Source organism: Verticillium alfalfae, genomic scaffold (assembly GCF_000150825.1).
Source record: "Verticillium alfalfae VaMs.102 supercont1.11 genomic scaffold, whole genome shotgun sequence".
Classification (NCBI taxonomy): Eukaryota; Fungi; Ascomycota; class Sordariomycetes; order Glomerellales; family Plectosphaerellaceae; genus Verticillium; species Verticillium alfalfae.
The window spans coordinates 80,260-98,560 of record NW_003315028.1 but is presented as its reverse complement, the minus strand read 5'-3'; the positions used below and the strand labels follow the sequence as shown (position 1 = coordinate 98,560).

General features: G+C 53.2%; 8 protein-coding genes across 8 annotated transcripts in view; 5 read left to right on the top strand and 3 right to left on the bottom strand.

The window, feature by feature from the left end:
- Positions 1 to 734: 734 nt before the first annotated feature.
- Positions 735 to 2,549, bottom strand: VDBG_07862 (cytochrome P450; the record flags this gene model as incomplete). The annotated part of the gene is made up of 3 exons (XM_003001557.1): positions 735 to 918; positions 971 to 2,208; positions 2,289 to 2,549. 3 exons carry the CDS (start codon positions 2,547 to 2,549, stop codon positions 735 to 737), a joined length of 1,683 nt encoding a protein of 560 aa, XP_003001603.1.
- A 756-nt stretch (positions 2,550 to 3,305) lies between these two features.
- Positions 3,306 to 4,319, bottom strand: VDBG_07861 (oxidoreductase; the record flags this gene model as incomplete). The annotated part of the gene is made up of 1 exon (XM_003001556.1): positions 3,306 to 4,319. One exon carries the CDS (start codon positions 4,317 to 4,319, stop codon positions 3,306 to 3,308), a length of 1,014 nt encoding a protein of 337 aa, XP_003001602.1.
- A 1,479-nt stretch (positions 4,320 to 5,798) lies between these two features.
- Positions 5,799 to 6,254, bottom strand: VDBG_07860 (conserved hypothetical protein; the record flags this gene model as incomplete). The annotated part of the gene is made up of 1 exon (XM_003001555.1): positions 5,799 to 6,254. The coding sequence occupies one exon, from the start codon at positions 6,252 to 6,254 to the stop codon at positions 5,799 to 5,801; it is 456 nt and encodes a 151-aa protein (XP_003001601.1).
- Positions 6,255 to 6,787: 533 nt separating this feature from the next.
- On the top strand, positions 6,788 to 7,219 carry VDBG_07859 (conserved hypothetical protein; the record flags this gene model as incomplete). The annotated part of the gene is made up of 1 exon (XM_003001554.1): positions 6,788 to 7,219. The coding sequence occupies one exon, from the start codon at positions 6,788 to 6,790 to the stop codon at positions 7,217 to 7,219; it is 432 nt and encodes a 143-aa protein (XP_003001600.1).
- A 1,116-nt stretch (positions 7,220 to 8,335) lies between these two features.
- On the top strand, positions 8,336 to 10,070 carry VDBG_07858 (C2H2 type zinc finger domain-containing protein; the record flags this gene model as incomplete). Its single annotated transcript, XM_003001553.1, has 3 exons — positions 8,336 to 8,556; positions 8,609 to 9,556; positions 9,625 to 10,070. The coding sequence occupies 2 exons, from the start codon at positions 8,423 to 8,425 to the stop codon at positions 9,276 to 9,278; spliced, it is 804 nt and encodes a 267-aa protein (XP_003001599.1).
- A 1,730-nt stretch (positions 10,071 to 11,800) lies between these two features.
- Positions 11,801 to 13,046, top strand: VDBG_07857 (conserved hypothetical protein; the record flags this gene model as incomplete). The annotated part of the gene is made up of 3 exons (XM_003001552.1): positions 11,801 to 11,870; positions 12,235 to 12,304; positions 12,377 to 13,046. 3 exons carry the CDS (start codon positions 11,801 to 11,803, stop codon positions 13,044 to 13,046), a joined length of 810 nt encoding a protein of 269 aa, XP_003001598.1.
- A 1,320-nt stretch (positions 13,047 to 14,366) lies between these two features.
- On the top strand, positions 14,367 to 15,376 carry VDBG_07856 (RTM1; the record flags this gene model as incomplete). Its single annotated transcript, XM_003001551.1, has 2 exons — positions 14,367 to 14,544; positions 14,637 to 15,376. The coding sequence occupies 2 exons, from the start codon at positions 14,367 to 14,369 to the stop codon at positions 15,374 to 15,376; spliced, it is 918 nt and encodes a 305-aa protein (XP_003001597.1).
- A 2,398-nt stretch (positions 15,377 to 17,774) lies between these two features.
- VDBG_07855 (predicted protein) overlaps positions 17,775 to 18,301 on the top strand; it is a gene marked incomplete at both ends in the record, with an annotated part of 770 nt that continues 243 nt past the window's right edge. Inside the window, one exon of the mRNA XM_003001550.1 lies at positions 17,775 to 18,207. Coding sequence (XP_003001596.1) covers positions 17,775 to 18,207 — 433 coding nt within the window. The remainder of the gene's footprint in view (positions 18,208 to 18,301) is intronic.

Below are 18,301 nucleotides of genomic sequence, written 5' to 3'. Positions count from 1 at the left end.
TGTGGATTCGTGAAGCCTTTTCATGCATATACCTATTGCCGATAAATAGGCCAGCCTAATTCTGTACACCATCATCACGAAGACAATGACCCCTCAGGAAACGTTGGATCTCCATCATGTACATCTCCGAGAGCATCTTGACACATACCAGATTACAGCCAGAGGAGAGCAGGCTGTCGAGGACTATGCATGCATGTATGACAATGTACTAGAAAGAGACAGATCAACATGTCATTCATTCCACCACACAGCTCAGGCGCCACGAGCCGAGGGAGATGTAGGTCTGACTGGAACATCATAGCAAGATAGTGCGTCTTACAGCTTGACTGATGTGCTTATGGTCTGAGGATCAAGGAAGGATCACTACCGTATCGGTTCCGTCACCAAAGAGATGGTAAATAAGATCGCAAGAAGAGGGGCAATAACCTTCATTGAGACAAAGCAAGATGAATTACAGGCCAGCTTTCAACTTGGATCACAGCGTCGTGATGGCTACAAGTCAGATATCAGAAGTGAAAGATGTCATGCGAGAATTGAGTTTAAATACCAAGGACGCAACGAGCTGACAGAAGCGAACACCAAACAGAGCACCACAAGAGAAATGGAGTCGCTGGATGCACAAGAATGATCGACTTGACATGTATTAAGCATGTGAATCCTCAAAGTTCAAGCAAAACGTGATATCCACTTCACAAATGTGCGTCCACGCCAGATTTTCATGTCGTCATGTCCGTTCACGCCTGCGGGACGGTGCCCTTTCTCCTCTTCACTTTGATAGTCACCTCGACCGGCGGGATGATAGTTGCGCCGACCCACTTGGGCTTTGGTCTCTCGCCCTCGAAGGGGGCAATGTCATAGTTCAGTAGCAGATGGGCAATGACCATCTTTAGCTCATGCGCCACGAAGAACCGACCGGGACTATACTCTGTCAGCTTTTCATCCCCTGTGATAAACGGTCCGAAAGACTCACCACGCATGCCGCCCATGTCCGAACGCCAAGTGGTGATCGCTCGTCGTTACCATGCCCAGCTTCTTCAACCTCAACCCCTCGTCAGGATCTTTTTCCGCCGCCGGCAGCGCCTCGTACACCTCCCTCTGTCGACTGAACCGGAAAGCGTCGTACTCATCCGGCTTCTCGTACATGTCTCCATCGTGATGCAGGCCCTGCAGGTTGAAGGAGATGTACGACCCCTGCGGCACGTGCCAGCCCTCGGCCTCGTTGGTGATCCCCTCCTTGGCGACAACAACGCGCTCGACGAGGGTCGCAGAGAAGTTGCTGAGTCGCTGAGACTCGCGAATGGCGCTGTCGAGGCGATACAGACGCGAGAGAGCCGACTTGGTCCAATGGCCGCCCTCCTCGGCCAGCACGCGCGCGGCTTCCTCGCGAAGGCCCTCGATAAACTCGGCGTCTGGGTTCGAGGTCAGGAGGTCGAGGATCATGCTGTGGCCCGTGAGGACAGTCGTGTGAATGGCGGCGAACTGAATGGGGAGCAGGCGCAGCGACGTGTTGACCGGATTCAACTCGCCCACGTTGCCCTCGGCCTTGGCGAGGCGGATGGACCAGGTGATGAAGTCTTCCGGTGGCGACCACGTCTCGAACTCTGGATCGCCGGCCTCCTTCCGTGCCATGTCACGCAGGCGCTGCTCGATGAGCGGAATGCTGTGCTTCGAGGCCTTCTTCCAGTGGCGACGGTTGGGCAGTGTGATGAGGGGTCCGAAGAGCGGGTGCAGGATCTTGGGGATCATGTTGAGGAGGAAGCAGTTGATGATGACAGCGTCCACAAAGGCAACCATGCTCTTGTTGAAGTCTTCATTGCGGCACAGGGGGTTGCCTACCAGCATGCGGTTCGTGACCTGAGGTACGATGCCCAACCACGCCTCCCACAGATTGATCGTCTTGAACTCGTCCGTGTCGAGCCCAAAGGCGGCATCGGTCGAGTGCACGACCTCCTCCTCAATGCCGGAGACGATGACTGGCAGGTGGCGGGCCAGCGACCTGTGGATAACGTGGTTGTACCATTTGGTGCGCGCGTGTGCTTTGCCGAGGAAGTTGTAGTCGGAGTAGAGCACGTCGTTGTGGGCGTTGTGCGCAGACACGACGTTGTCGGGGCGCTCGAGGAGCCAGGCGGTCTGAGAGCGGGGCAGGATAATGTCGTAGGCGCGGGAGACGGCGGCGGGAACGATGAAGGCGCGGTCGTTCTTGGTGTGCTGGTGGCGGTCAGGTCAGCGGCCGGAAAGACTACGAGGCAGGTGACGGAGGACAAATGCGTTGACACAACGAGGCTCACCTTTTCGTACCCCTCGATGATCCAGTCGCGATAGTGGAAGACGTAGCCGAAGAAGTTCTTGAAGCCCGGAATGAAGCCCCTGCCATGACCCACCATGGGTATGGACGTGGGATAGGTAGGCTTCCATGTGTAGTCGACGATGAGCGAGCCGACAAAGAGGACGAGGAGGGTTGCGATCAATCGGCCGGCGGTGATGGGCTCGAGCAATTGCGCCCGCAAGCTGGTGTGAGGGTCGGCGACCAGCGTCGCATTGTCCGCCATGCTGGGCCGAGCAAGAGGTGGAACGAGGTTGTGCTTCAAAGTGATCAAGCGGGAGTCCTGTGGTGGTCGGTCATGATCATGACAACAGTCAGGGCTGCGGGTTTCGGGTTGGCTGAGGAAGCAATGGAGGGGACGATGGGCAGTTATTGTGCTGATGTCTCGGGTGTTGAGATGGCCGGTGTTCTTGAACAGCCCGCCAGCGCGCCTGGCGCCATCCGATCTGAAGCTAAGCCTGATGATGCTGGGAGCTGTAGCTGGAGCTGGGGGTCAACATGACTTCAAGCTTTAGCAGTGCCGTCATTGGGGGGTGTCTGTCGTAGGGGGGGGATGCCATGGGCACCTAGCCTTGGGAACTAGGTACCTTAGGTCGTGAGGGACTGCACGTTCAGTCAGCTGCAGGGGCTTGCCACAGCACTGTTTCAGACACTGGCCCGAGCTGGAGGGGCGGACCCAGGTACCCAGGTACCCGTAGTTTTTGGATCGTGGAGCCCGGAGCCTGGAGCCTGGAGTCTGGGCCTGGAGCTTGTCCCACGGCAGGCTGACTACTGGAACAGCAACTGTGGCTGTCCATGGCTGTCCATGGCTGTCCGTGGCTTTCCGTGGCGGTGACACAAAGCGCGGGGCCTTCCCAACGAAACACCATGTCCACCATCATCACCTTTCCAACACCCTTATTAGACACCTTTCAACCCTTCACTTTCAATTCATTGGACCAACTTTCATCTCGATACCTGCAACCCCATCATCGCATCTAGATCATCCAATCACCAGTCGTGCCACTCGCCCCGAAGGTCCCGAAGCCCAGCAGACATTCTTGCCAACGCACTCCACACTATCAAACGCCCCCCCGTCAAACCCCGTCCACGTCCTCCCGCCATCCACCGTCACATCCGAGCCCGTAGGTCCGACCGCCACGGCAACATTACAGAGCCCCCCCACCCATGCCGTCGCTGACCGGTAGCCGCGAGGAAACGTCTCGGCCGCAGTCCACGTCTGCCCTCCATCCTCTGACCACGCCGCATTCCTCTCGGCACCCTGTGGCACAGTGAAATCCCCACCGACCGCGACGCCGTTCTTCGTGTCGCGGAACCGCACCGAGAAGACACCACCCGCCTCGGCTCCCGTGATGGATGCATTGGATGCGTCCCAATCGTAGCCGTCATCGCTTCGAAACACGCGCCCCGGATCCACCCCGCCCGCGGCGAGGTACCACCGTCCCGCTGCCGTCGTAATGCACGTCCCGCTGGCCGAGAACCCAAACTCCCCCGCCAGCGCCGGCGCCATGTCGCTGGGGTCGACGATGCCCCAGCTGCGCCCGCCGTCCTTCGTCTCGATGAGCCTGAACTTGCCGTCGACGGGGTCGCTAACGGCGAGACCTCTTTCCTGGTTCTCAAAGTCGACGCAGTTGTAAAACGCCGTCGGCTCCTCGTTCGTGAACACGAGATCCCATGACGTGCCGCCGTCTTCCGTGACGTAGATTCTCGAGTCTGTCCCCTCGCCGATGGATAGGATGACAGCCTTGGCGGCCGAAAAGGCCTGCACGTCGCGGAACTGGAGCGCCGCGTCTTCGGGCGCCAGCGTTGGTCCCACGGACGTCCAGGTGGCGCCGCCGTCGACGGTGCGGAGGACGGTGCCTCGCGTGCCCGAAACCCAGGCAGTCGTGTCCGAAACGGCAGCGAGGCCCCGGAACTGCGCCGTGGTGTTCGTCGGCGTCAGCGCCCAGGATAGGGTACGTTGCTGTCGTGTGTTGAGTGGCTGGTCTGAAGCCATGGCTAAGGGGGACGCGGCAGCCACAGCCGCCAGGCTGGCGACCAATACGTGTCTCATCGTGAATGTGTCGTACTGTGTCATCAGAGAAGCAAGAGTGATCTGGATTCGTCTCTCACGACATGGCGAGCTGCTGTATTAAGCCATTCCTACGAGCGGGGTCCTGATGCTGTGATACCATGGGCAAGATTACCTCTGTTTGCCGATCTCTTGACCTCCTTCCTCTTTGGGGCCTGGAAACGAGCGACGCACCAATCCGCCCGGGCTGTTGCGTCTCGGGGACGAACTCAGGTACGCGCATGCAAGGCACTGCAGCTGCGCCGGACACCAGCAGATGGCTTGCTAGAGAGGCTGGGGGGGAAAAGAGGGGAAACTGATGGACCTTCCACCTTGGTGCAATCACCCGTTTAGTCATTCTGCGCTGTTCACTCTGACGTTGTTTGCTGGAGGGACAGCAACGGGACAATCGGGTGCTTGATCAACACACGCCGATGCAGCTCGTCTTCATCCTACCTTTCGATATCTCGAGTGTAAAGAATTAGCGTTATCCAAACTACGGCGAACTCGAATGATGGAGCCCTTTTTTTTCACCAAGTCTCCGTCACTGCCAGATCGTCGCTTGCTTGCTTTTCGCCTTTGGAGTAACGATTACGTGTTTGCTCTAGCCATACAACTGAACACCGCTCCTTTGTCACTCTTGTTATCACGTCTGCCAATGTCAGGAGACAGTTGTCTGTGGAGTCATTCCTACAGTCATGTCACGGTAGGAGCATACCTTCATAGCCCTCATGATGAACTCCGGGGACAGGTCGATAAGGAAGCATATGGTCCAATTGGACCTGACCCATCGATTATGCCAGATTCTATTCAAACATGCATGAGTAGGTCGATTTACCTCTGGAGTCGTTTTCGTCTTTTCTTGTCTTTACGAAGTCCTCCCGTTATACTCCCATGTTATGCCCCTGCGCTCCTGGCCCCATGAACCAAGGAAACATCTAGACTAACGAGTATTCGATGACGCACCTAGTACAAAGTAGTGCGCCGCCAGGCTGCGGAAGTCCTGCCGGGCGACCAGGCCCCGAGAACTCCTCTAGTAGCCCACGAAAAGCTTGAGCCGTTCTTCAGCTTGATACGTGTGCAGGGTGTCCTAGACAGAGCTAGCGATGATTGTTGAATAAGACATATAGTCACAACGAGGAGATGGTATTCTCATCACATACGCCACCTGATTCGGGTTTGCAAGTATTGAGTAGGTGCCATCCACAGGACTGGCAGGGGAACGCCTATTAATTGATCTTAGAGGGTCGGGAAGAGAGCTGAACGCAGGGAGAAAACCAGTATTGTGTATAGTTTATAGAGTTACGTCGGAGAGAAGGGCAACGATGATTCATTTGCTACCTGCACTGACCACGAGACCCCTTTGAGAGAGCAGCAATTTCCTCTCGAAAAACACGACAATTCGTGCTGCTCCATCTCCCCAGTTTACTGCTCCAACTTGTTCGCAATGGCCTCCATGGCTCCATTATACATGGCCTCAATGAATACTTTGAGACCCTCCCGCTCCGGCCCGTCAGGGAAGGTTGTCTCTCCAGACCAGGTTATCTCCGTGGTATTGTCGCTGATGGCATGAAGCTTGAGAGTGGAAAAGGACAGCACCTCGCCAATGTTGTCGTTGAAGATCTGCCAACGGAGGGAATAGGCTGCGCCGTCAGCGTGTACAAGTTGCTCACGCACAGGCTTATCGTCCCACGCTTCCTTCCCGTCCGGACCATTCTCGAACCAGAGCGAGCGAGTAGACCCAACTCCGAATCCTTCGAGCGTCGACTTCGTCACGTTCGGAAACCAGAGACACTCTCCTCCGTAGGCAGCCACAATCCCCCAGACTTGCCCGATGGAAGCGTGAACAGTCCGGGTCGCTAGAGATAGTTTGGGAGGCATGTCGTTTCCAAATGGGTGGACTTAAGCTTAGATTAAGTTAGAAAGGGCAAGATTATTGGAGTGCGCATGGTCGTACCTGCTGAAGAATGTATGATTGGTGAGCGAGTTTATCTGATGATATCTTAAAGTAATGAGTTGATCAGCCAAAGAACACGGTGAAGATGATTGAAGGGCATGTTACACTATGGAGTGCAGGAACAAGACATTGTAAGCATTTTATATTAAGTAGGGAAGGAATCTAATCCTGAGGTTGAAAGCCATCAGCGTGAATCGTGCATATTGAATCATTGCTCACTCGTCATCATAGGCGGGAGGCCGAGTGAGTGGGATGCCGAGTGGGATGCCGGGTGGAGTGCCAGGTGGGATGCCGGGTGGGATACCGGGTGGGATGCCGGATGCTGTCTGACAATTCCACCTAAGGGGCGATCAGCCTTAAAGAACCATGAAAAACCCCTGGAATTTGCTGTCTTTGACAAGGCCGTCTCATCATTATTCTTTTGACTTTTCACAAATTTACGCCAAAGCAACTCAAGATGCCCGCTACCACCAAATTCGTCACTAGATATGCTAGCGTCGTGGACGTTCCAGTCAAAAGGATCTGGGGTCTCCTCGCGTCTTGGGGCTCCGAACAACTCTGGATGCCCAATTGCACTTTCTCGTCGCTGGAGGGTTTCGGCATTGGCTCTATCCGCGAACTTCTTTTCACTACTCGGCCTGGTATTACTACTAGAGAGACTCTCGTAGCTGTCGACCCCGAGGATTACACCATCCGGTTTCAAGTCGACATCAGCGTTATCCAAGATGCATTGCAATACGGCAACGTCAAGCTCACCCCCGTAAACGAAACACAAACCGAGGTCATCTGGTGGGGAGAGTCCGATCTCGATGACGAAACGTTGAAGGAGTCCCTCGACACATTATACGAATCTTTCAACATTGCAATCGCCAATAAACTCAAGTCTTAAGCAAAGAACAATACGGTCCGTCACGAATCTAGGAAATGGATCAGGGTAGCGCACAGTACCGTTAACGGAGAGGAGCACTGCCTTACCATCAATATCACCTTGAGTCTTCATGCTCCTTAAAGACGACGCGGATCGTGTTTTATACAAAACTATGTCATGCCGACATCTTCCACGCAGAGGAATTGCCTGTTTTCTCCTGATTCAAAGCTACATGATGGCGCCAAGTTTCGTTACACTGCTTTGGTACACTAGGGCGGCGGAACATTCTCGGTAGTAGTCCTCATATGACGATTTCTTTTGGAATTGAAGCAAATGGCCAATGAATGGCCAGAATACAAGTACATGCTGCATCAGGCTTCATTATCTTAGATTCCACGCCCATGATCCTTTTGTTATGAAAATCTACTATTGATCGTTTCTGTCGGCCTGATTGCCGTAGTCAACGGCCGCAGGAATCAGCTATTACAATTCCAGTTCGCAGGCAAGCAAATTCTTTGTTCACTCTAATATAGTGTTGGGAACAAGGATTTCCATACATAACAAAGCAACGTGCTAGGTTCGCACCTTTCGCGTTGAGGGGTATGTAGTGATCATGATTTTACTGATTGGTGAAGAAGATTGTACGCACAGGTGTCGTCATAGCCGAATCTGGTGGATGCCGAGTCAGCCAAGTTCAGTACAGCCAAAGGAAGACATGCCAACCAAGACGACGGCGCCGAGCCGTCAGAACCTGCCTGCCTCGAACCTAAACTTTTTCTGAAAGATATTAAGATCAAAAGAAGCACACAAGTGGAGTCGCGAGTGAGAGCGTCAGCGATTCGGAACAATGCCGCACCCCCAACAACGAAGTCTCACCGGCGAAACGGTGCATTCATGACGCACAGGCCTATGGGGAGTATACACCGCCGTCTATACCGCGTAGAAGCTAGAAGCCCGATATCAAACTAAGACTTGGGAAGAGATTGCTGAGTAATGAAATCTCATGTTCATGGATCTGTGTCTTGTGAGCCAGTGCTTAGAAAGCAGCGTATGCTACCTAGGTACCTAGTAATGTGGGTCAGCTGAAGCAGAATGCACGAGAGTTTCTCCCTCCAACCAACCCGGCATTCTCAGTTCACTATCATTTACACCACGTTAGCAAAGAAGTTTTGGACCTCTACTATTCTGTTTTGCGATACTTGTTGACGGCTTGGACCTTCAAGCATGTCATTCACATGCCAGCACGCCGGGTGTGGCCGCGTCTATTTGCGAGCGGAACATCTGAATCGCCATGCCAAGTCCCACGATAGGCCGACGGTGTTCACATGTGAACAATGTGGCTCAAAGATGACACGTCGGTAGGACATATTATTCCCTAAACGTTTATGAAGAAGCTCATAAATTGTTTAGGGACACTTTCCGTCGTCACATGGCCCTTCACGGCCTCACAGTATCGTCGAATCGTGCGCCCCAAGCGTGTTTGCCATGTCGCCAAGCAAAGGTGAAATGTGATGGTCAGAAACCGGTCTGTTCAACATGCTCAGCACGGTCATTACGTTGCGGTTGGTCGAGTCTTTTGAACCGAACAGCTAGCAATAACGCTCCGACCACGACGCCACAGGCTTGGAAAACTACCGACAGGGATTCATCAATGAGAATCGTGGAAGACTTGGAATGCTCTGATAACGATGAGTGTGACGGACACGAAGGTCAACAGAGTATGGCATTAAGTGCTCCCAAGCCGGAATGCCCTGGTAAAAGATTGATGTACGACAAACTACTCGCTATCTATTTCGACAAGTTCCACCACCACTGGCCGATCGTCCACCGGGAACTTACTTTATCGCGAAGCGTACCGCAGGTTCTATTGAGAACGGTGGTTACGGTAGGATTGCATTTGTCAGATAATTTGGAAGCCCAGGCCTTAGCAGACTCTACTTTGGAAAGATTTCTTGAACAGTCCGGAATCAAACTCGTGAGTACAAATTCATTAGTGAAGCATGCTACGAAATTGAGAAGTCTGCTAGGCTCTCTGAACTCGATCATTCATCCTTCCAATTTATGCTTCATTCCTTTGTAGAAGCAACTGACAGCTCTACAGGCGTCTATGGAGTCCCAGGCCACTATGAAGCCACTTACGTTGCTGCCGGCCCAGATGTTCGAGTTACAAGCTATTCTACTTCAGGTCATCATGGTTCCGTACCTGACAGGTCGTATCATTCCTACTGGTATCATGGTAGAAGCATCCCTAGCAAGAGTTTTGAAGCTTGCTGGCATATATGACCAAGACATAATCGATGTCGAGGCTCTTACTCACGAATCAATCAATCCACTAGTTCTACGAGAATCATATCAACGGTACGTGAAACATGATAGACATCCAATCGCCCCTTGTAGCATACCGGCACAGCTAACATGAAATGCAGCTTGATCCTGTTTCATTTCAAGTTCCATGCGCAGTTCCAGCGCTTTTGTCAGACAAAATATTCATGGCGTACGGTGTCCCTTGTCGTGGACCCCTTGCTACTTGCCATCAAGATCCCCATGCTTCTCGATTCTTGGGATAACCTAGCTGAGAAAGCACAAGAGGTTGAATCGAGAGATGAACAAGTCGAGGCAGTTGACCATGGCCACATGACAAATGCCAGGTGTGAGCAACGCATAAGCGACATGTGTCAATTTGCGCTCATAGCCGAAGACCCTCTTTTTCTTCAGCCCATTAATATCTTACAACCAGGCCTAGGTACCCTTATATGGCTTTGGATAACTAGGGAGAAAGATAATACTGAGAAATTTTACAAGTATCTAGGAAGAATGAGCGGTGAAATTTTCTAGTACATACCAAGGTCCTAGAAATAAGAAGAAATAAATTGTTTCTAGTTCTCAAGCATGGCATATCAGATACTACATACATAGAATAAGTAAGTTTCAGTGTCATTTTACTAAAAACCAATGGAGTTCGTTTGTTCCGTCGGTCGTCTGAGGCTTGGTAACAGTCTTCAGTATCGTTTACTGGCAAAGTATCATGACTTGCCAGAGGCGCTCATTATGCTCTCGTTCTCTCCACATTCATGACAGACTCTCTAGCGGTGACGCCAGCCCAGTGCGACCAAAGAGACATGTTCTCGTCGTGGTTCCATATATTAACCGTGGCGGGACTGCGGCGCAAGTTGATCATGTGTACAGCGGCCTGAAGATGCTGATCTGCAGCTGCCTTGTTTCCAGAAAAGACCTATATTCGTCAACCCGGAGGTCGATAAGGTAACTACGCATGTGAATACTAACCTCTTCCGAAGCCAAGACCAGGGTTTTGGTGATGGTCATGTCGCTTATTTCGCCGCCCTCGTGGCTGAGAGCAAGATTCAGGTGGTGAAGGCACTGCACCTTGTATCGCAGGGCAATTGGGTCGTATGCGTTGGAATGCTGCAACTTTGCCAGGCTCCTGCAGGCAACAAGAAGGGTTAGAGCGAGCATACTCATGTCCACCGCGGATTCTTGCATCCAGGCAACGCCAGAGCCGAGCTCGAAGGATTGGTTGGTAAGGTGACGCATGCAGGGCTTGGCGGAGACGCCGTCCATGACGATATGCTTGACAACTGGCAACAGTTAGAGGCGTCGGAATAATCGATTCATATTTGCGTCTACTTGCAGTGCTTGAGTAGGTAACCTTCGAATGGTGCCATGGGGCGGATAAAGCTCTGGAAGGGGTCATGCTGCACAGGGCTCAGGAGGGTGACTGGGCTGGGGGAGATGTATCTGGAACGCCAGACATCCATATCCTGGCAGTCATTATCGCAGGTCGTTCGGAACGGACGTATAGACTCGTTCGGGGTGCGAATCTTATCTTCTGCTACTATTGCTTCGAGGACCGGCTTGTTTTGTCGTAGAGATTGGTACTTTGCAACATTGTCACGCCGCACCATAGTATTCCTGGCTGCATGAGCACGCACCTGTTTGCGATGGCTCGCAACTTCAGCTGGTTTGGACACGGAGACGAATTGGAATCCATTAGGCGACATGACGCGCTTTTGCGCGGGGTACTTCTTGTGGTCGTGTAGCAGGGGCGTTGTGCCCGTTAGTCTACTGCCATGGTGAAGATGTGAAGCACTGTGGACAAGGTCTCAACAGTCACGAGCTTGTTGGACTGCGCCATGACCATGATGTGATCCACTTGAGGACGAGCTACGATAGCCTGCCAAGACTTGCATTGCCTTATTTGAGTAAGCGGTCAACTTTAGAGATTCTGCCATCGCTTGGGGCCCATCAGTGCCAGGATGACCCTGCTACAAAATGTAGGGAAATGCACACTCTTGATTCGAACGACCCAAGTATTTGTCGTAGCCTCAGATACAGGCCGAGTACATTTCCCAGCTCCGGTCTGAAAGACGGCACATGGCTAGGGGCTGCAGGGAAAAGCCCGACGGACTCGTGGCAGGTGTTATAGGGCCGCATTCCTATAAGAACAACAGAGCCTTGTCGCCCAAGAAATCCACGTTCCATGACCATTCCATGTAGCCATGCTCAAAGCAAGTCAATCGCTCAGCTTGAAGCCAATTTTGGACCAACTCAATCAGGGCTTTAAGACCTTCAACAAAACCCGCCATGTCTTCGACCTGGGACTTCCTCCAACACAGCTCCGACCTACGCGGCAAAGTTGCGCTGGTAACGGGTGGTAAGTAAGTCATATTCCAGAGTAGATTCTTGTCGTAGACATATGCGCTTACAGGCTGCACCACCAGCTCCGGCGTCGGGCTTGAGACGGTCAGACTTCTCGCGCTACGCGGCGCAAAGGTCTACATGGCAGCGCGTACCGAGTCGAAAGCTCGAAATGCCATCTCCGAGATTCTTGCAGACAATCCTGACGTTCGCAAAGAGCAAATCGTTTGGGTTGGGCTGAACCTGAGCGACCTGAAGACCGTCGTCGATGCTGCCAACTACATCAAGGCTCACGAGTCGCGCCTCGATATCGTCGGTCTGTCCGACCTGCTGTCAAATTCAGATCTCAAACAAGTTCCGCTGACATCTCGGCCTGGCAGTGAACAACGCCTGCGGAGTCCCTAGTGCCGCATGCACCGAGGCAGGCTGGGAGCCGAACATTGCTATCAGGTATGGTATTCGCTTTGGTCGCCTACCTTTCCGTTGTCGCGCTTCACGGCGGGTAGACTAATGAGGAAGCAGCCACGTCGGCCACTTTACCCTAAATAATCTTCTGCTGCCTCTGCTCAAGTCGACCACTTGTACCTCTGACGCCGACGTTCGCATCGTTGTGGTTTCTTCGGTTGCTCAGTCAAGTATGCTACCAGCCAATTACGTACCCAACTTCGCGGGTCCCGACGCCCTCAAAAACCCCATCCCGTACCGTCCCTGGGCTCACCGCTGGCTATCTCCCCTCTTCATCCGCCTAGACGTGACGGCCTACGGCGTGACGAAGCTTGCCAATGCCCTTTATGCCCAGGAACTTCAAAGGCATCTCAGCGACGACGTTCAACTGAATGCCGAGGACGCCCTTTCTTCACGGTCCATCATCGTTACGGCCGTCCACCCTGGTACCGTCCGCACGCCAGGCATGGCAGAAGTCTTTCAACCATGGATTTTGGGTCTGGCGAGTCACTTTGCCGTAACACCCACCGAAGGCGCACAGAATTTGCTCTTCGCGGCCACAGCGAATGAAGTGAGAAGCCAGCCGGAGAAGTTCGCGGGCCGGTTTCTGCTCCCCATCGGACAGGTCGCACCGCTGCACCCCTCGGCGAAGGATCCGGCCCTCGGAGCCGGGCTGTGGGAAAATACGCAGCGGGAAGTTAACACCTATCTCAAGCAGCATGGACTTGACGAGCTCTTACCCTGGTAAAAAGCCCCGTCCGAAGACTTTGATGGGCCACCGGGCCATGATGAGGTTGGTGAGTATAATGATAGGAGAAATAGCATTTTTAATGTCCCCTCTTGTGCTGCAATCCGATTTGGAGTATTCAATTTCATGCAGCAGGTGGCCAGCTGCACGAAATCTGGTGATAGAAGATCCAAGTAGAAGTGTCAGTATGGAGCCTTGCCCTCGATTGGGTTCGCGCGCTGGGCGTAGAGATGGAAGACTGGTATCTCAATTTATCCCATTGCTTGAGTCGCGCCCTGGACTTGATTTAATTTTTGGGGGTTTGAGTTGCGCAACGATGTTCTTCCGTCTTGGCCAAACTTTGGCACGAGGACGATGAGAGTTCGTCATGGATTCCAGCCCATCGGAGAATGGGTGAAGGAGACTGCCGAAGAATGGTGCCAGTAACACGATCTAAAGACGGGTATCTAGGTATCTGTGTCAACTCAACATCAATACGACGCCCAACCTTGATAAGCTTAAGAGCTTATAGTGAGCGGAGATAATGACGTATTTTCTTCAGGCCAAGCAGAATAAAGCTAATCGACTTACCTTGACTTTCCTATGTCGCGGCTCTTGTAGCCCTTGCGAGACCTGTGTGGGCCCTTTTTGGACGCATGGGGCCCTTCAGATTGACCGAGACGATCAGTGAGACGCATCTCCAGGCTAGCCGACCATTTTTTGAAAGGTAGGGCTATTGACAAGTCAGTGTGGAAGTCGACCAAGCGTGTCGCGGGATTCTGATACGTGCCGTTCAAGACCAGAGATAGCGAGCATCCATTTAAGATCCTTTCGTGCCAGGCCTGGACGCTGGGTCTGGGGCAGTGCTGGACGCTCAATGTACCACACCAAAGTTGGTCATTGGCAAGGCCACGGCGGCATTGCGAAGCCTAGCATGAATCAATATCTGACCGAGGATTCGGATCCGCGAATGAGTCCGTAAGGCCCTGATAACTCAGAGTCTTCTCCACTTTTGCTCAGAAGCTGAACAACGCGAACCCGAACACGCGTTTCCGGAGGCGTCGGCAGACGCATAATGCGAATCCAGTAGTACTCACCAATCTCGAAGTCGATGAGAAGCAATGTGACAGAGCAAAAAGTCGGGACCCGAGTGCCTAGGAATTGATGCAGACCTAGTCAGCGCCTGTAAGGCCAATGATGCGTCCTTGCCTTGCTTGCCTCTGGCAAATAATAAAAGGACAGCCTCCTCAGACCTGATTTATCCTTTCTATCTTGTATCACAGCCATCTCAAACTCTCCTTCTCTTCATCACCTACTTGCGAGACCAACACTGACACCACGATGGGTGAATGCGACCCGAACTACAAGGACGCCCAGTACGCCTATTACCGCTATGATCCAAACACGGGTGCCGCCGTTCTGTTCATCATACTCTTCAGCATGACCACAATCCTCCATATGCTGCAAATGATCAAGACCAAGACGTGGTACATGGCTGCATTTGTTGGTGGTGGTTTATGTAAGACACCCTCACCCATCCCTTGACAGGCAGGCCATGCCAGTGCGGCAACTGAAGGGACTTCTGCTGACCGCTTCCTTTTTCTCACGCAGGCGAAGTCGTAGGCTACATCGGCCGTGCCATAGGCGCCGGGGAAGAGCCAGGCTGTTGGTCGCTGGGTGCCTTTGTCATCCAATCAGTTCTTATTCTCATCGGCCCAGCCCTCATGGCCGCCTCGATCTATATGATACTTGGTCGCATTATTCTCCTGACGGAGGGTGAGCTCTACTCTCCGATACGCCGCCGCTGGCTCACGAAGCTGTTTGTTGGGGGCGACATCCTCGCACTCCTTGCCCAGTCCAGCGGCGGCGGCATCATGAGCTCCGACGACGGGTTTGAGACGGGCGAGAAGGTGATAATCATCGGTCTCTACATCCAGCTCTGCTTCTTCGGGACCTTTGTGCTCGTCTCGGGCCTCTTTCACTGGCGCATGAGGCGCGCACCCACGGCCACGGCTGCGATGCCCCACGTACGATGGGAGGCTTACCTACGCGCCATCTACGTTGCGAGTGGACTCGTCTGGGTCCGCAGCGCATTCCGTGTTATCGAATACCATCAGGGTAACGGCGGATATCTCATCAGCCACGAGGTCTGGATCTATTTGTTTGATGCGTTGCTCATGTTCGGCACTATGGTGTGGCTGAACTGGTACCACCCCGCCGAAATTGGTATACTACTGCGCGGCGAGATGACAACCGCGAAGAATGGTCTCGAACTTGTCGGGCTTAACTTGCCGTTGGGTCGTCGATCGTCGAGCAAGGGAACTAGGATCAGCAATGAGGCACTTGCCTAAATAGGCCAGAGAGCAAGAGGGTCCAACAAATAGCGTGGTCTGTTACAGACGGAATAGCACCATGGTACGTGACAGAGAGAATGGCATAAGGTACAGGCAGCCTCGAAATTTTCTTTCAACTTTGTTTTGGCCATGTATGGATATTACACTAGGGCAAGGACGGTATAAACACGGGTTTCAGGCCTAGATGAGGAATCTGGATTTTAGCAGTAGAAATAGGAACACCAGCCATTGTTATTTGCACAGCCATGTTATGCAGCACAGCCGGCCGATGGAGCAAGTTAATACTTACATGGTTTCGTTTTCGTAAGGATGTGACCAAGAGCCCGAACCAGGGTCACGTAGTTGTCGGCCAGCCGAGCACTCGCACTGAGACTTTGTCAGGAGCCTGCCACTGCGCGTCTCCCAAAGCGAGGCCCGAAACAATTTATCACGAGATAAAATGGCAAGACAGAGTCCAACAGCTGGGATTCTGCATGCTCCCCCTGGAGGGGTATGCTGCTTTAGTGCACAAGCTTCTTTGCGATTGAGCTGCTTAGACCCAGTTCCAGGCTACTGGCTTGACCGGGTATAACCCATCACAGGTATTCATCAACTAAGTGGCCGTAATTCATTAGATCGCAGTCTCTATCATTTATTCTTTGACTTTACTGTACTCGATCCCCTGGCCGTTTCGTCAACGACCACATATGCTCCTGTCTATATAAGCCTATGCAGCCTGCCTGCATACTCGGATAGTACATACCCCAAAATCCATAAAGCTTCTACTGTGTATTCCTGACGTGACGCTTACGCGGTCCCCGAATCAGGTCTCTACCTTTAGCTGCACTAGAGCCGTGGCCACACACCTGTGCGCATCTACTTCTTACCAAATTTTGAACTCCAACTTATATCAACTACTTAGTCAGCTTCCTCAATGTTTGAATTTCATGCTTCAACCGCGCAAATGATAAATATTGAAAGATTTATGTATCATATATATAGGTAGTAAAGGTAACGCCGTGGGGGCTGCTTTGTGGGAGATGATATGGGGCTACCTCATATGCAGGGTTCTGTGACATATGCGTCACCTGCATGCATGTACCGCGATGACATAAGCGTACTGCGCAAGATGCTTATTTGAGTTGCGAATGGGACCTCACGTCATCTGCATTCCGTTCCACGCCTTGACGGGCTGAGGGGGACCGTCCGCTTTGATATATAAACTCGCTCCTTGGCTGCGCGTTGTGAAAGCGAGTGTGGGATGCCGCGACTCAGGTTGCACTCTACCTCGACGACATGGTGGGTTGTCAGTCCTGGCGTGTGGCAACGCAAGGCTGGGTGCCGAGCTGCTGGGAGGAAGAGAGGGCGAATGTGGCAGGGCGAACGTGGCAGGGCGATTGACGATGGGCGTGTGAAAGAGCGCCGCGCGTCACTTGGAGAGCCAACGCCAGGGACCTGTCCCTCCTCCTCACCATGGATAAGGGATGGTGATTTGATGATCCCTCTTGTGGATGTTCCAGATTTCGCGTTTCAACTCCACCCACCTTAATCTGGTAGGCCCATGCCCTCAGGACGTCGACGTCCTCATCATTTCTCGCGTCGTCCTTTCAAGGGTGTGGTGATGTGTGGGATGGCTGGCAGATGCTCGCTCTCGGGTCGTGCGTTCCGATCACCTCAAGGCATCAACCAGCTCAGGGGCCTTCTAGGGGAGCTCGGGGATTCTAGGGGAGCTTGGGGAGCTGGTAGGCTGCTAGGCGCCACTGCTAGGCGTGAGGCAGTGCACCCGTATTGCGTGCCAAGGCAGGCCCATCAATCACGGCGCCCCACCGGCCTGGTCATGGTCATCAATCAACATGAATCACTGCGGCGGAAACGGTGGGTGGGACGTCACCAAGGTCACTTCCCAAATCTCCCACATGCTGGTCCATTGCCTGGCAGGGGCAAGGGGGAGGGGGTGCGCAGATCATCTCGTTCCTTTCGTTCATTGGGTTGTCAGACGTTGATCCTGTCATTTGCTGTTTGCAGGTCGTCTTCACCTTCACCTCTCTCGCTCTCGCACTTGCATTATCAACCTTTCATACTTGTGTCGTTCTTTCCGCTTGCATTCCATTCCACTCTTCACTCTTCTCACCTTCCTCTCGCTTTCTCGCTCAGGCATTTCTTCCTGCTTCTCTGAACTCCCTTACGACCTCTTCGATCTCTCCATCTCTCCAACCTCCTGGACCTTTTCGCCCGCTCCATTCAGCCTTCTTTCTACTACCAACAGTCGCTCCCCAGCGTTTCTTTCTTTGTCCAGTGTCTCACAATTCGATACCCCGGTTCTTGAGCCTCGACCAACGTCACAAAACTATTCCGCCCACATTGAAAACCCCAGACGTCACCAAAACCACCAACACTACTATTCGTCATCTTCACCATGCGTTCCGCCATTTTCACCAAGGCTATCCTCCTCTTCGGCATCGCCGCCGCTCAGATCGAATTGCCCGACAGCATCGACATTCCCGATAACGTCGAGATCCCCGATTCCCTCCCCACCGAGGTTCCCGATTGGGCCCAGGGCATCGTCTCGGACATCGCCTCCGGTGTCGCCCCGCAAGCCACCCCCACTGATTCCGCCTCCAACAGTCAGTCCACCTCCGGCTCCGGCTCCGGCACCAATTCGGACACTCTCCCCGGTCTCGTCGACCAGCTCCCACGGTGCGCCGTCAGCTGCCTCGTCAGCGCCGCCGACGACATTGGCTGCAGCTCCACCGACTTTGCGTGTCTATGCCGCTCCGGCACCGATCTCGCGACCAGCATCGGCCCCTGCGTTCTCCTGTCTTCGGGGTGCGGAGCCAGTGATGCTCGACGTACGTTGTACCCCCGCTCTCCGTGGAAGAATATGTGGGTGAATCAGAGACTAAAACTTCGTACAGGTGCCGCCGAGGTTGCGCCCCAGATTGC